Raw genomic sequence first — 17,859 nt, forward strand, 5'->3', positions numbered from 1 at the left:
TATTCACAAATATATATATATATATATATATATATAAATGTTCACTACGAATAAATTGTTTACGTTATCAATAAATACATATAATAATTTGATATTATATGGACTTAGTTTACAAACTTATACAATTTAATTTTAAGTTTATATAAGTGTATTTTTAGAAAAATATACATATAAAGATGTAATATTATATATAGTTAGATCAAGCCTTATGTTAATGAGCTTATTTACGAACATATTATTATGTTTGATTTTGAATTATTTAATAGTCAAACCTAAATTTGGCTTATTTGATAAACAAACGAATTACATAAAACAAGTTTTTTTTCCCAAGCTGAGTTTGAGTTGTTCATAACTAACTTGGTTCATTTATAGCCCTAGACTCCTACAAATTTGATCTATTACAAAGACTACAAGTGGCACAATGGTTTATAGAGAATTTAAAAATGTTCGGAAACATGGGAATTCTTTTAAAGATATGATTAGCATTTGGATTTGTGGTGTCCTCTTTATAATAATTAATCTTTATATCCGATCAACATAATTGATTTTTAGTGTTAGCATAATTTGAACCCACGGCCCTTATTCAAGGACAAAAAAATTTACACCGTCTCCTTGAGTTAATTAGAACTTACAAAATAATGGGATTTGAATTTTTTTTCATTCTATTAGTTTAAATTTGTATTACTTAGATGAGTATTCAATAATATCTAAGAAACTTACATATTACAATATTTACCACCATAATAATAATGATAGTGGCAATGATTTTTTTTCAATAATAATTTAATAGTTGGAGGAGGAGAAATTTGATGGCAAATAGTTTCAATTGGTTGAATGGTATCATGCTAGTAATATGATGTTATTGTGCCAATGATGGTGACGACAAGAACGGTAGTAATAATAAGTGGCGGCAATGGCAGTGGACTAGAGACACCAACATGCAATGACGGTACTGATGATGGAGGTTCAGTAGTGGTAGTGAGGGCGGTTCTTGAGTTATCTACACTTTTACCACCATTAATAGCAAGTGCTGAGATGATGGTAGCAACAACCACGTTGGCAACAATGGTGGTAGTGATAATATATGAGAAGTAATATATAGTTGATTGTATGAGATGGTTGTAAGTAGAATTGTGAATTTACATTTCTTCCATAGAATTTGAAGTATAAATTTAGATACTTCAAAATCTCATTATCGAAATTATACTCTCTTCTTTTTCTTTTTCTTTTTCTTTTTCTTTTTTATTGAAATTATACTCTTGTTAACTAAAACAAGAAAAATCAATATTAGAAATTTCCTAACTGATAACTTTGTGTAAGATTTGTGCGCCTTGTTGTCAGTCCAGAGATCATCACTTCCTCTAAACAATAGGTCAGGCTGGAATCAGTCTCTTCCTAATTGGTAGTATTATTCTTTTTCTCTCTTAATTTTTGCTTGCTCTGGACATTTTTGAATAACTAGGTTTCACATTAGTTAGTTAGTAGTATTATTCTTTTGCTCTCTTAATTGAATAATTAAGCAGTTTGCTTCTTTTGTTTGTTTGTTTGTTCATTATGTTAAATGAACAATACAATACAAGGCTGGTGCATTTTAAGATAGTCCATTGTGAAATTTATTTGTTAATTATGTTAATTTAGTGTGTAACTCCGTGTATATGCACAGAGTCACAAATACAATTAACAATAATCACAATTATATGGTTAAATTTTTTTTTTATTATAAAATATTCAAATTATACATGGTATTAGTTTACACTTTTTAAAAACCATACATTTCTAAAATATGTAATTGTTTCTCATTATATATATATATATATGATTTAAAATTTAATTGATTTTAGACTTTTCGGTTTTTGCACCTAATAATTCACTTGTCACAAAAATAAAAAGCTTAGATGAACATGTGGTAGAAAATTGGACTCCAATTGAAATCCAATTTAAAATCTAATTGAATTTGGACCCTTCGATTTTTACACTCAATAATTTACTTAGCACAAAATTAAATGGTACACGTGGCGCAAAATATCAATCAATATGTTGAGATTCTCTTTGTTTAGCCTTTTACTAACCAATGAAATAAATGCATATATTAATTATATCTAGTTGTGCATTAATTATTTATATTAAATGAATTTAGATAATTATTTTATAAATTTTATAAAAGAAAATATTTTTTATTTGCCATAATAATAATAATTGATTTAAAATATATGGTATTCCTCCTTATGCTTATTAACTCCTTTTTGTGACATGTAATATATATATATATATATATATACACACTTTTGTTTTCTTATATTATTATTTTTAAATGGTGCATTAAATATTTAAGTATAATAAAATTTTTGATGCTATTTTTCTATGATTTTATATGAGAAATCATAGATTTGAAATATGGTATTCTTTCTCAAAATTAATTGATTTCAAACAAAAATTGAAACAAAGTCCAAAAAATCAAAAAATAATTTTAATAACATAGCATCAAAAATGTAAATAAATAATTGTGAGGACACTTCCCTAATTAATCGGTGTTTGTTCGCTTTGGGGAGCCAATCCCTCACGGTTTTGTCCTCGTCCCCGAGTGTGGGGGGGCAAGGGGGCAACCAAGGACTTTGTCCTCGCGTACCAACCACATGTACCCTTAGTCCCACATTGGTTAGAGAACCCTCCTACTCATGTGTAGTAGTGGTACACTCATGGTCGCTCCAGAAGCTTATAAACCATGAGTGGGAGGGTTCTCTAACCGATGTGGGACTAAGGATACATGCGGTTGGTACGCGAGGACAAAGTCCTTGGCTGAAAATTATTGAAATATTGGAGGAAACTAATAAAAAGTTTGTGATTTACCATAGTTCTAATGTTGCACACTTTGATCACTCATTAACGTGTTTGAATCTAACATAAATCTATATCCATTTATTTTAACTTGTGACTTTGACAACAAATGAGTTGATGGTACAAATGCATGATGCTACAAATATTTAATTAGAATTCTCTGTACTTATTTTTTAGCACATTAGTAAGAATTTTTTAAAATGGTAAAGATCATGTAAGAGTAGGTTTCAATTTGGCTATCTTCATTTGGCAATAAACTTGTTGCTGCTCAACTAAAATATAACAACATGGAGGCTAGTTGGTGTCTTTTGCTAAAAATGGTATAGGATATGATTCTGCTGAGTCTATCTATGTATCTCTGTAACTAAGAGATTGAAACAATGGAGTTGATTATAGAACTTATTATGTTATAGCAATAGAATTTAGGCAAATTAAAAAGGATATTTTTTTTTTTTAAATATTAAATTTTGTTGGTTTAGGAGTCTTTAATGAATTTGAGTCAGGCAGGTCCATGTGAGGTGGAGGCTTTGAAGCCACTGTGGAAAAAAATTTGGGGTCCCATGTCCCAAATAAAATCAAGCACCTTGCATGGACGGCATGCAAAAACTCTCTGCCCACTAAATTGAACTTGGTCCGCTGAAAGATCGTCACAGAAGGTTGCTGTGGTACCTGCAAAACACAACAGTAAGATGCAATCTATTCACTATTCCTATGCCCAACCCTGCGGCCCTTGTGGTGTACAATGGCGAAGTGGAATCATGGCACGCTCAAGGCATGCACCTCTTTTATTGACATATTTGATTTTATTTTTGCAGGTAATAAGGAACTGAATTTATTTGCTGCTGTGATCTGGTGACTATTGGAACCGGCGAAACAACTTATACTTGGGCAAGCCAACACTAACACTACCCCTCGATAAGGTGATTGAATTTGCCCATGAATGCTTGACTGAGTCCGTCACTAGTACCCGATGTCTTCACACTCTGCACAACGCCCAACAGCAACTTGGACTACACCAGAGACACACGGTTTCAAGATCAACTTTGATGGGCCACATCTGCCGAGGATGAACCTGCTGGAGTAGGGGCAGTGATCCGCAACAACGTAGGTCTGGTTATGGTCTCATTTACCCAACAAATCCCCATGCCAGCATCAGTTATTGAAGTCGAAGTCTTGGCAGCAATGAGAGCTTTGGAGCTTGCACTAGAACTTGGTACTCGAAGGAGACTCAGAAATCCTTTTGAAGTACTTGAAGAGCAGTGGAAGCAACAGATATTCTCTTCCTTACCTCCCATTTCTCCAAGATTAATTTTTCTTTTGTAAGGAGACACTGTAATAGGTTAGCGCACTCTTTGGCTAGACGAGCATCCACTACTCCACTAATGTACCTTATTATTGTATTTTTGGCTGACTTGAACAACCTCCCTTAATGAAAAGTCTCAGTTTGTTTTCTCCAAAAAAAAAATAAATAAATAGCAATAAAAAAATTTACACACCATCCTGTCTGAATGTGTGGCTTTTTTTTAAGATCATTTATGCAAGGTTTGTGAGTTTTTTCCATTTAAACTCACCGGTAAAACAAATTACATCAATGAGTTTCTTTATTGTATGAGTGGGATTCAATTTCCAGTCCCATATTCTTTCGTATTGAATACAATGTTTCCTTCCATTATTATTTAATGTAGGTCAAAAGGAAGGTAGCACACTGTTCATGTTTTACAACTTCCATAAAAAAAATAATAATAATAATCAAAATGGAAGAAGAAAAGACCTCATGGCCTGCACAAACGTAAAAGATTGAAAAAAGAAAAAAATAGCATTGTCATTTTTATCCAAAACCAGCCTAAAAAATTTTGGAACTAAATTTTGTTGTCGTTAAGAGGCTCATTTCTCTCTCAATTTCTTTGTCACGGCAAAGACCACCCCTGCAACAGCCACAATCACGGCCGAGACTAGGATGGTTGTTTTGAGTGTCTGTAATGCATCTTTCTTCTTCTTTTCCTTCCCCTTTTGCTCAACCTCAGCTTGTTGCTTTAACATGAACAATATGCCACTATTAGCAAGATAAGAGTGCCAAAATACATTGGCAAATATACTATTATCAAAAGGAATCCGAAATATAACCAAAATATTTTGGTTAGATGTGTTTAACTTTCTTTAATCATGGTGTTCAATGTTCATGCCAGGAAGAGATTCACATATCCATGAATAAAAGACCATATATAAACTGGAAAAACGCCAAAATGGGGTTTTATAAATTTATACTATATTTTTTTCTGAAAATTTATACTATATAATAAGGAAAGATATGCAAGAAATATTCTCGAACTCCTATGGGAATTGAAATATATGACATCCATTATCCATACCATTATGAGTTTTTTTTTTGGAAAAATAGTATTTTATTCATTTCTAACCATATCTTGATGCACAAAAGGCCAAAGAAATCTAGGACATTCTTGCACCCAAATCTAGAATACATAACAGCTAATGTTATATATGTACAAATATCATATTCTGATTGTGACTTCATTTGGCGGCGTTTGGACTCATTTGGAGCTCACTAAATGACAAACTAGGATACATGATATGTTATCATTTGTCTAAAAAATTCAAACCGCTTTGAAAATAATTTAATTACCACTAAATATTTTGAGATTAAGGATTATATTCCTTATAAAGTTAAGAATTTGTAGCTCAAGTAACACATTTTAAAGGCTTCTAATAAAGATAACGAAAGATATCTTATGTTTTAATAGAGATATTTAGGATTCAAATATTTCGTCTCATTATAAGTATTAAATTATTCATTTATAATGTTATAAATAAAAATATCATGTATTTCTACCATAAATATTTAGAATTCAAATCTCTGCCTCATTTGTAAGTATAGTATTAATAAATAAATTGAAAAAAAAAAAAAAAAAAAAGCTCATCTTCAATTTCAATTGAAAATCCCATGTGAAATAATCGAGGTGCAAAATCAGGGGTGACAAGATCTCACGACAGAAAAATTAAATGGTATGAAACTTGCAGACTAAGGACTATATGCATGTAATTAATCATAATCATCAAAATCAAAACAAAGCAGAAAACCAAATGTATGTACCTCGATCTCCAACGAGGTAGCCACTTCAGACGATTTGGGATCAACTTCAAGACTCTTGTTATTTTGAACACTCAAATCTTTGTCAACGTTGGCTGCTGGAAATGTCAAATCAGAGGCTTGAGTAGCTTCTTCTTGGCTTGCCATTTCTTCGATATGAAAGTTTCGGATTCAGTTTGGGATTTCTTTGTTTCTTTTTTCTATTGGAGAGGAGGTGAGTGAGAGGAAAAAGGAGAATTTAGGTTGTGAGGTTGGGTTTTTCATACCTGAAGAAAGCAATAGTACGGACACGTGTCAACAGCCCAGATGCTTCAAAGAGGTTATATGTGCATGTGTCACAACGACTGTCTCTACTTTGTTCTTAACTGCCCGGGAAAACTGTCGGAGTTAACTAATTCTGGATTTTACACTGACGAAATTACCCTTTTCAGCTATTTCCATAATTAAATAAATTTTTTTAAAAAAGAAAAAAGAATCGCCTAGAGGCTAAGGTTTGAGCCTTTAAGGTCATCTTTTTCAATAATTATTTCATGCATCCTGATATGTAGCATTCCTCTCATTATATTTAAATCTCACAGTTGAATGAAACTCATAATATTTAAATCTCACAATCGAATCTATTCAAAAAAAAAAAAAAAAAAATCTCACAATCGAATGAAACTTGCGCGTAGTAAGAGAGATACAGGTGCAGAAATTATCAGATGAAATTATCCCAATTGGCAATGGTTGATTACAGATTTTTTTCCCCTTAACAGAAACATTTTAAGAGCATAGAATAGGTTGACTACTGTGAAATGTGTAAACTAAAGTAGTATTATAGATAGTAGACTCCTTGGCTGTTCATCACATTGAGGACTACTGTTGGTGCAAAGTGCCCTCCCACTGAAATCATTATTAATTTTTGCTTACCACCAGATTTAAATGGTAATGCAAATTTTTTTCTAAACCTAATGACTATTTAGAGACAACTCTATAGGTGAAAACCAGAGATACAGTCACAAACTTTATTGCAGGTTTTCAAGTTGCCAGACCCATATAACACTTTCTAACAGTGATTGAGAAAGAATTTTAATATTTTGACATTTTTTTATCTCAAGCAATGATGCATTACAAATACACATAACACATCCAATTTGTAAACAAGACATGTTCATGTACATGGTGTTAAGTTACATATAAAGATGCAGGAACATTTGCACGAGTGCCACATTCTTGATGGAGAAGCAATGAATCCGCCCATCTCAGAGAACCTTGAATACTTCACCTTCAAAGAGGTTTAGTAGAGACATCTCACCAGAGTAACAAATTGAGAGCCTACAATCAATTGACCTGAAGTCTCTACCGCAGCACCGTCTTAGTAATTAGTTCCCTGCCCCAAAACCACGAGGACTTGACCTTGTTGAGGCAGCATCTACAAACTTCTTCCTTGAGTCCGATCTCCTCTTCCTCCTTGCAGTACCAGGAGGAGCCTAATACAGATGTAAAACCCAAATCATTAAGCTTGAAATTAAAAGTATACCCCTAACACTACCAAAGCTGCAAAACGTCTGTTAGCACCAAAGAATGGCAAGCAAATTTGTTATGTTCCTTGAAACTTCTTTGAGAAAAGAGAGAACTGGTGAAAAGGATCAAGCATTTTATATGATGCTATTGTATATAGAGTATTCTTTAAAATGTTCAAACTTTGTGTAGTTACTTCCAACAAGGGTATAACCTGCAGCATGCTTACTCTGTCCTAGTTAGTATAAGCAGCACATCTGGCAACACCACGGTGCCTCAATATTTTCATAACAAATGCATAAAGGATGTGGAATCGAATAGTTGACCACATATTGTAAAGTCAAGTCATATGAATACACTCAAAGAACACAAGCAAATAAGGCACCTTCTGTTCACTTTTTATCGCCTCCTCAAGATTGCTCAGTGCAGGAATGGATCCACCTTCCATTGCACCCATCAAATTCTTCATACGAACACGCATTTGGAAGAGTTGTGCAACAAGTTGGTTCACCTAATATTCATGTCATAAATAACATCCCTTAAGTATAGAGCCTTAGTATTAACAAGTAATACGGCCAAAATTTTATAAAACAACAGTAGAAAACCCTGCTTTTTGAGGCACTTAAAACGAAATCACTTTAGCAATCTTACATCAATTGCAACGAACATACCTGCTGCTCTGTTTTTCCAGACTCTTGAGCAACTCTTTTCCGCCTGACAGGAGATTCTGCCAACAATTCTGGCTTCTCTCTCTCCTCTGTAATTAAAATAGACAATTATAACCTCAGAAAAGAAAAACTAAACCGACTTCAGTAATTTATATAGGAAGAAAAGAAGGAATGTTGCTACAATCACTGGGGAGTGATACCAGGGGTTAACAAGAGATGCTAGATCAAGTATTATTTATAAAAATACTTTCAAAAAAGCAGAGAGATGAAGAGACCAGGGGTCATTGCTTCAATCATTCCTTCCATTATCTTTAAACTCTTCTCCGCTTCTCGAATTTGTGCAGGAGTAACCTGATTGCACATATATAGGGAAGAAAACTCCACAGTTAAAAACAAATAATAATACTAAAAAAATGACTTGAACTGCCTCAATCATTCCTTCCATTATATTGTCACACTTCTGCTTCATCATAAAACTAGAAATGGCCTCCTGAACTGCCTCAAAATGCTTTCTCAAGCTATTTGTGGAAGAATGCATAATTTGAAGCACCAAAAATGAAAAAAGCTACCCACCAAAAAGACTAAAGAAGAAAAATTGGAAACCAGTCTATCATACCTTCCCCATACCAGGGATCATTCCTAAAACACGAGTCATGGAACCCATACGTGCAACAGCTCGAGTTTGCTTTAGGAAATCATTGAAGTCAAACTTTGCACTCATTATCTTCTTTTGCAGCTCTTCAGCATCTTCTTGTTTCATCTAGATAGACAATTCAAATCAACAACTCCATCGCAATATTTTTCCATTCATATAATTAAGAAATGGAATTTCCTAAAACTTACAACTTCTTGTGCCTTCTCCACAAAGGAAAGGACATCCCCCATTCCTAGGATACGTCCTGCCATGCGATCTGGGTAGAAAGGTTCAAGGTCCTCCATACGTTCTCCCCGCCCTACAAGCTTGATTGGCTTTCCTGATACCTGCCACCACCCAACTATAGTAGTTACAAAGATAAACTACAATATTCTCTGAGCTTTTTTTTTTATAATTAGATAAATAACTTAAAAACTACAACAATGATTTGCAAAAAAATAAAAAATAAAAAGTCATTTAAGAAATGGTAATAATTTTGCAACAATCTTCAACTACTCAAATATTCAAAGAAGCACAAATGAGACACATAATCTAAAGATATTTTCAAATGGCATGTCAAAATGGTATATACATTCTCAATGAAGCAGTCGATAATGTGAAGTTGTGAAACACAATTTATTGAAAAAAAATCTTGCTACATTTTGGAAAAGGGCCGCAGAAACCTACCACATAACAGCTAAAACTTATGTGAAGCAAGCTTGCATGCACATGTGCATTCCAAGCATCACTTGATTATGAGTGCATGTGTCAGAGCGTGTGTGTGGAGTGGGGGGGAAGGGAACTGGGGAGGTTGTTGGAGTGCTTATAGGAATTTTCATGAAGTGGGTTGGACAGGTCCAATAATGTAGAGAAAACCAATTTTCAGTTGGATTCAAATTTGATGCATTAAGTTGTAACTTTAAACAAATTGAACAGTCTTATTCCATTCTCGACTCGCCAAACAAAAATTGTCTAAGTCAAATTGTTTTATAATAGCTGGCTAAGTTCCCTACGGTCATGCCTAAAGACTATAGTCTCATTAAAAAAAATTATATAATCTATAAATGGAACAATCTGCATGGTAAATTATCACAAATTTTTTAAAATAAATATTACATTTGAGAATTTCAAATTATAGAACTAGATTTAAAGGCACCCTAAAATTAACAGATTTATGATATTGCAAACATGACTGATAGATTACAAAGATCAAGGGAAAGAGGGATGGCAAATTCTATATTGAACAAGCAACTCATTTGGATAACATCAAGGATGGAAAACATAAGGATGATAAAGCAAACCTCTTTAACACTCAAAGCTGCTCCACCTCTAGAATCCCCGTCCAGCTTTGTCAAAATGGCTCCTGTAATTCCGATCTCTAGATTGAATGTTGTCACTAAGGCTGTAAACTCCCAAAGAAGAGGGGGAGAGTGACATTAAACTTTGGAAGTAATTAACTCATTACATCAGAAGCCAAGTTACACACAAAAATAATTACCTAAATTCATACATACCTCCCATATAGACCCTGAAATGATTTCATTTCCCAGTGAGTAAAAAGAAAGTATAAGTACCTGCAGCTTCTTGTCCAGTCATTGCATCAACAACAAGCAAAACTTCTGTGGGATTCAATGCCCGCTTCACTTCTTTCAGCTCATCCATCATTCCTTTGTCTATCTGTTCTTTTATAAATGGAACAGATGCCAGCAAAGATCATAAATGAGTAAACCAGCTGACATCATGAACTTTATCTTAGAATTATCTCCAAAATCATTACAAATGACATAGAAGAAGTACTACCTGAAGCCTTCCAGCAGTATCCATTATTACTACATCTATGTTTTTCTTTTTTGCCTCTTCTAAACCTTGCTTGGCTATTTCCGAAGGTTTAACCTCAGTCCCTGCTGCATAAACAGGCACATTCACCTGTCACAAGCTATAACATTATGTAAGAATGAATAAAATTATCTATCTAATCACAAAATTTTAAAAATAAAATAAAAGAAGAAGAATAAACTATATAACCCCACTCCAAAACTTCATTCACAAACAAAAAACAAAAAAGAGTACCTATACCTGTTCACCCAAAATAACAAGTTGGTCAATAGCAGCCGGTCTGTACACATCTCCAGCAACCAGCATGCAACTCTTGCCCTGTGGTCAATGTTATGTCACAAGTGTCAGCAAGGTTGAGTAACAAACTAGATTAGTCTACTCATAACCATTACATACGCAACAACTCCACACAGAAAAGGGGAACTTTCAAAAGTAAACCTGTTTCTTAAGATAATAAGCCAATTTTGCACAAACAGTTGTTTTCCCAACTCCTTGTAAACCAGCCAATAATATTACAGTGGGACCAGATTTTGCAAAAACTAGTTCAGATACTTCCCCACCCATCAATTTCACAAGCTCATCACGTACAACCTGCAAGAAACACGAAAGGAATGTTCATAATCAAGTCACCCTTAAATATTCAATAGAGATACTTAGTTTTTTCTTGCGTTCATTTTAAACATATTTCTTCATTATTCAAAATCCATAATAGATTGATTAAATTTACGTCTATTTAGAAAATACATGCAAAAATTGCTCTTGTTAATTTATATAGTGCTCCAAAAGAAGCTTTTAGCACTAGATAGGATTGCACCCATGGCAAAACAGGAAGAAATAAAATCGAATAACAACTAAAAAGAGAAAATATGAAATTGAATAACAAATTACTATGTCAACCAGTGATAATAGCCCCTAAGACCTACCACATATGTAAGAACTAAAAGTGCATATAAATCTATCACTTTCTTCATCAATATTATACAAGCAAACTTATCCATTTGAGTCTCAGATGAACAGTAATGCTTGTGCTGGTAAACTGAACTATGTAAAGCACATTGAACATTATTATGCTATTTATGTAACGTTTTCAGATTAATTGAACTCAACGACTTATATAAACTCAATCAATATAGTACATTCTTAGACCATTTAGCTAATAGATTATAGATATCCATACCTTAACCAGTTGCTGATCCGGTTTCACTCCTCGAATCAGTCCAACGCCAACAGCCTGCTCACTGACGGCTTGCACAAACCGTCGTACAACAGGAAGGCTTACCTGTCAACAGAACAGTTAATTAACTACCTTATTTATTATGTATACATCAAAACTCAAAAACAACACATACAAAAACTCACTCAGACACTCACATCTGCTTCCAAAAGAGCTCTCCTTATATCTCGCATTGGCTCCACTATATTTTCCTTGGTCAAAACCTCTGAAGCAAAGGGAATTCACCCATTACAACAACAAACAAATAATCATCACAACTAAAACAGCTAAACTGCAATCAATTTATACAAAGTTAAAGGCATGTGTAATCAGTAATGCTAGGAACACAACTTTATTCACAACTCGTTAAGATGGCAAATGTGTAACCAGAGTAACATCATTTTCACACAAACCCACCACTAACACCACTTTCATACGCGCAAATAACAACAACCCATATCAGCAGTTATGAAATTTTATGCATCACTAGACTTATTGACGTGCAATACACCTCTTTTATGTCAAAAAATTGCTCTCATTTTTTTTTAAACAAAAAATTAAAGAGTGAATGTTATGAATATTACAAATTTTAGTACATAATGCATACAAATTGATGTGTCAACATTTAAATGCAAAAACAAAATTGCTCTCATTTGGGTCCGTTTGGTCAGGCAGTTTGGGATCCCAAAACTCTATTTTGCAACTGCAACTCCTTATAGCTTTTTTACAGACGATTATTTTAAACCAACAGGTTATACAAACACACCCAGAAAACAAAAAAGTAATTCAAGGTTTTTTGAGGTAAAAATATTAGTAGTTTTAGTAATTTCCTTGATTAAAATGTGAATAAAAAAAAGAAAAGTGAAAGGGAGAGAACCTTCTCCTTTGAGCTTATTCCAGGCTGCCTCAAGACCGCTTGTGAGTTGGCCAAACATTTCAGCTCTTACAACCAGACCACGCCTATCTCCTCTTCTCACACTAGTTACACTCTTGGAGTTCACCCAACCCCATACCTCTCTCTGTCCAAAAAAAAAAAAAAAAAAAACAACAACAAAGATATGAAGCCATTTTTCTGGGAAAACAAGTTCCTGAAACTAACATAATGAGAATGGAATTGTGCTTTGTTTGTTTTTGACTTACGGAAAACAAGTTCCTGGAAGAGAGCGAGGTGGTGGAATTGGTAGTAGAACCGGTCCATAGCTTACTGCTCGGTGGTTTTCTGGCTTGGTTCTGGCCACGGGTCAGCGAGGAGAACGAGTGAGAATGAGAAGCTGCGGAGAATTGGCGGGAAGAAGCAACCGTCGAGAATTGTACCGCTTCCATTGCCAGAGTGTGGATTTCGAGCTTCCTCCACTGTCTTCGTGTGTGTGTGTTTGTGTTTTACTTTTATCCACCGAAGAGCACGGAGATTTCTCTCTGATAATTTTATCTAGTTTGGTAGCTGACTAGACTCACTAGAGTGTTACGCATACTAGTGTAATTCTTTTTGTTTTGCGGCATCAAGAGCCCTCAAAAATGGATCACAAGGATGCCATATCAAAACGCACAGGTTCCCAAATCCCATGTCCTGACTCCTCCTTTTATTTTCCTTTTTCTTTAAAACACCAGAGCGTTTCAATTCAACTATAAGACACCTGCTCATATCTTAGATTAGGTTAAAATATAAATTCTATCTGGTATAAAATAAAATAAAACACAATATGATTGTATTACCACCAAGGGTGCACTAGCAAAGACTTCCTCACTCTAATTTTGCTTATCACATGTGAGGCTAGAGACTTTAAAGTGAGTTATCTTTTGTGAGAGAATTGAACAATGTTATTATATTAAGAAATTCTTAACAATTTAGGGTTTGTTTGGTACATCTGTTTAAACACATATTTTTAGTTTTTAAATAATATTACACGTATTTTTACACATTTTTTCACCTACACGTATTTCAAAAAAATACAATCAACGTTACTAGAACAACGTTACCAAACAGCCCTTTACTCTTCTCACTTGATTTGATTGAGGTTTACATCTTGAATTTAAATACATTAGGTATATTTATAGTAATGGAGTTGAGATTAGGTTATGATTCAATTCTTATCATTTACTATAGTCGTTTCTAGATAGACTTTTCAAGTTTTGATCTAACCTATTTTGTTAGTATAAAAAAGATAAATTGACATTTATGGAAGTAATGTTCAACTCAAGCGTTACAACTATACCTAGGGTTGTCCAACTCAAACCCTAACCTAACAAAACCACCCTACCTTAAGGAATCTAAATTGAATGCCATATGATCTGATCATCGGGTCGATCAATAATGGATTTGTGCCAAGCAAACCCAATAGTCTCGAGTCAGTGATAGTGTTCTAGTCTAAAATCCAACTTAGATCGACCCATCCGAAAATGTCACATTCTCCTCCTTCATTGGGAGTCATCGTTCTTTGTCATGTGCCATCGTTCTCCGTATAGCAAGTCTCCGCTAGATATGATAGTTTTGTCGCAACGTGTCAAGGGTGAGGCTTCTCTCCCGTTTATCAGCCTCCTGTTTTCTCTCATTTTAAATAGGACAAGTGACACATGATATAAAGGCAATCCAATGGTTATTAAAAAAACAAATTAAAAAAAAAAAAAAAAAAACTATCAACACATATGTTTGTCACTTTCTCTATTTGTCTCATTTTCTCTCTCTCTCTCTCTCTCTCTCTCTCTCTCTCTCATCATTCTTCTCTTCAACAGTTCAACCCCTCCCAGTTTGGCTATTAAACTGGAGAGGAGCCTCACCCATGTGTCAATGCTACCAAGTCTAAGGTGGTTTTCAACTGATTTGATTACCCAAACTCCCAAGTCCTAAGTTGTGAGAGTAGGACTTATATACTTGTGCTCAACAATGGGTTGAATAATTACAAATTTGCCACGATTCAGTAGGTTGTCAGGTTGCCCCAAAACTAATTGTGACCAATTTATGGATAACCTAATTACTCCTATAAAACCTTTGTCTATTCCTCTCTTTCTCTTTAATTACTATAAAAACTCTAAAACTATATAATATGACACAACTTATGCTACAACTATATATGTAGCAAACTGTGAATGGTGGAAAAAAAATGATGGGTCAATGTGAAAGTGACAAGTAACCAATCACAATTTGACACATAAGATAGTTGTGAAAAAAGTTGTATTAGTTTATGTGATACTAAAACGACTCTAATTATTTTTTGGAACATCAAAAAATAAAAATAAAAACTCATGTGAAGTATGAACAGCTTAAATTTGGTCATGGCATACATAAACGTCCTGTCGTTTTCTTATATCTTATTAACGACCCAACATCCCAATCATTCAATATTTCCACCCTCTTCAATCTCCCTCCAACCTCTATGATCGTCCAACGGTCGGTAATCTCTGGCACAAACAAACTACTGCACCTCCAAACCACCAAAATCACAAGCACAAGCTTAACCAACCCATGGAACTTTCGTCTAAGAGAATTAGCAAAGCAATGCGAATATACCCAAGCTCTCACTCTCTACCTCCAAATGCTCCGCTCTGGCTTCTCTCCCAATGCCTTCACTTTCCCTTTCATTCTCAAGTCATGTGCCGCTCTCTCCCTTCCAATCTCTGGCTCACAGCTCCATTGTCATGTCATCAAAACTGGGTGCGACCCCGATCCCTTTGTACAAACTTCTTTAATTTCAATGTACTGTAGATGCTATTCTATTGAATATGCACGCAAGGTGTTTGATGAAAATAGTGAATCGAGAAAGCTAACTATTTGTTACAATGCTTTGATATCTGGGTACACCTCAAATTCGAGATTTTATGATGGGGTTTTGTTGTTTCGTAAAATGAGGGAGGCGGGAGTGTCGGTTGATTCAGTTACAATGTTGGGGTTAGTACCCGTGTGTACACTTCCAGCACATTTGAGTCTTGGGATGTGTCTCCATGGTTGTTGTGTTAAGGTTGGCCTAGACAGTAATGTGTCTGTTTCAAATTGTTTGCTTACAATGTATGTTAAGTGTGGGGCAGTTGCTTATGCTCGAGCATTGTTTAATGGGATGCCTGAAAAGGGTTTGATTACTTGGAATGCAATGATTTCTGGGTATGCTCAAAATGGGCTTGCTCGTCATGTTTTGGACCTCTATCATGAGATGGAGTTGACTGGGATTCATCCTGACCCCGTGACGTTTCTCGGGGTCCTCTCATCTTGTGCCTACATTGGTGCTCATAAGGTTGGTTGTGAGATAGAAAGGCAGATACACTGTAGAGGGTTTGGTTCAAACCCATTTTTGAGTAATGCCCTGATTAATATGTACGCTAGGTGTGGTAATTTGGGAAAGGCTCATGCTATATTTGACCACATGCCTGAGAAAAGTGTAATTTCGTGGACGGCAATTATAGGTGGTTATGGAATGCATGGACATGGAGAAATTGCAGTACAGCTCTTTGATGAAATGATTGGGACTGGAATTATACCTGATAAAGCTGTTTTTGTAAGTGTATTGTCTGCGTGTAGTCATGCAGGATTGACCGATAAAGGCTTGGATTATTTTGCCGCAATGGAGAGAACATATGGGTTGCAGCCGGGTCTGGATCATTACTCTTGTATGGTGGATCTTCTAGGCCGGGCTGGACGACTCAAGGAAGCTAAGGAGCTCATTGAGTCAATGAAGTTAAAACCTGATGCCCCAATTTGGGGGGCCCTTTTGGGTGCCTGTAAAATTCATAAAAATGTTGAGCTAGCAGAGTTGGCTTTTAATCAGGTAATCGAGCTTGATCCTACGAATATCGGTTATTATGTGTTGTTATCAAATATATATTGTGAGGCACAGAATATGGAGGGAGTATTAAAGGTTCGAGCAATGATGAGGGAGCGGAAGCTCAAAAAGGAGCCTGGGTATAGCTATGTAGAATATAAAGGGAGAGTTCACCTTTTCTTGGCCGGGGATAGAACTCATCCACAGGCAAAGGAGATATATGGAATGTTAGATGAGTTGGAAAATTTAGTGAAGGAGCTTGTTGGGTCTTATAAGAATGATCAAGAAAGAAGAAATGAAGAAATTTTAAGTGGTATGGGTGTGCACAGTGAAAAGCTGGCAATTGCATTTGGACTCTTAAACACTAGGCCAGGGACAGAGATTGTTGTGATAAAGAACCTGAGGATCTGTGAAAATTGTCACTTGTTTATAAAGTTGGTTAGCAAAATTGTGGATCGTCAGTTTGTCATTAGAGATGCAACCCGCTTCCATCATTTCAGGAATGGAACCTGTTCTTGCAAAGATTATTGGTAAAATCTTTCAAAATCAAAAGGCCCTGGTGAAGAGTAAAATACCAAAATGTGTCAAGGTAATGACATGACTACTGTTTTAAACACCAAAAGGCAAAAGCCCTGGTGATACATGGCTATGGTTCGAGCCGATTGAAGTTTTGAAATGTTTTAAATTGAAAATGAACATTGAAAAGTCTTGGGATGGCAGGGATTTGCTGAAGGCAGCTGCCACTAATATTTTCTTAAATGTCTTGCTGATCAACTGTGGGTTGTTAGGAACCAAGCCCACAGAGAAAGCTCTGTTGATCAGAAGATAGAGGACAAGGATCATAACCAGTCTTTGAAGTGGTTACAAGTTTCCAGCAAGTGATGACAAATATTAATCCACAATCCAGAATCTTCTATGTGACTAAGCTCTGATGGTCTATTATTAGAGCCAGTATCTTCTAGCCACTAACTGTTTTTGATTGACTAGAAGACCTTGTGTCTAACCATTTTTTTGTTCAGCATGGCTGAGCTAAACATGGGGCTGGAGTTGCCATGCCGACCTAATTCGTGTAAATTTCTTCTACTTTTTGGCCTTTATATGACAACCTACTATTGGTTTTATTGTCTTTCTTTTGGTGGAAAGAATTCCTCACTTGGTTTTCAATTCTACTTTTTTCTCTCCTTTTCAGTTTCTCTTTGTACCTTCTCTAGACTCTTCTCTCCTCTCTTGAGTCTCTGCTCTCACTCCATAACGGACCATGAGCCTCTTTTCTCTCTCTCATTTGTGCTCTTACATTGCACCTCTCTCACACTTGATGT

General features: G+C 35.0%; 3 protein-coding genes across 3 annotated transcripts; 1 reads left to right on the forward strand and 2 right to left on the reverse strand.

The window, feature by feature from the left end:
- Window positions 1–4,482: 4,482 nt before the first annotated feature.
- LOC126692151 (uncharacterized) lies at window positions 4,483–6,260 on the reverse strand. Its single transcript, XM_050387652.1, has 2 exons — window positions 5,945–6,260; window positions 4,483–4,866 (listed from the first exon to the last, which is right to left on the reverse strand). Exons 1-2 carry the CDS (start codon window positions 6,086–6,088, stop codon window positions 4,720–4,722), a joined length of 291 nt encoding a protein of 96 aa, XP_050243609.1. The 5' UTR covers window positions 6,089–6,260; the 3' UTR covers window positions 4,483–4,719.
- Window positions 6,261–6,996: 736 nt separating this feature from the next.
- LOC126692152 (signal recognition particle 54 kDa protein, chloroplastic) lies at window positions 6,997–13,213 on the reverse strand. The gene is made up of 15 exons (XM_050387653.1): window positions 12,933–13,213; window positions 12,670–12,811; window positions 11,951–12,018; window positions 11,757–11,858; window positions 11,018–11,170; window positions 10,820–10,897; window positions 10,544–10,669; window positions 10,318–10,420; window positions 10,045–10,145; window positions 8,953–9,090; window positions 8,726–8,869; window positions 8,385–8,460; window positions 8,113–8,198; window positions 7,827–7,952; window positions 6,997–7,410 (listed from the first exon to the last, which is right to left on the reverse strand). Exons 1-15 carry the CDS (start codon window positions 13,113–13,115, stop codon window positions 7,303–7,305), a joined length of 1,734 nt encoding a protein of 577 aa, XP_050243610.1. The 5' UTR covers window positions 13,116–13,213; the 3' UTR covers window positions 6,997–7,302.
- Window positions 13,214–15,092: 1,879 nt separating this feature from the next.
- LOC126692153 (putative pentatricopeptide repeat-containing protein At3g11460, mitochondrial) lies at window positions 15,093–17,666 on the forward strand. The gene has a single exon (XM_050387654.1). The coding sequence runs from the start codon at window positions 15,164–15,166 to the stop codon at window positions 17,072–17,074; it is 1,911 nt and encodes a 636-aa protein (XP_050243611.1). The 5' UTR covers window positions 15,093–15,163; the 3' UTR covers window positions 17,075–17,666.
- Window positions 17,667–17,859: the final 193 nt, after the last annotated feature.

This window comes from Quercus robur, chromosome 7 (genome assembly GCF_932294415.1).
Source record: "Quercus robur chromosome 7, dhQueRobu3.1, whole genome shotgun sequence".
In the NCBI taxonomy this organism is placed as follows: domain Eukaryota; kingdom Viridiplantae; phylum Streptophyta; class Magnoliopsida; order Fagales; family Fagaceae; genus Quercus; species Quercus robur.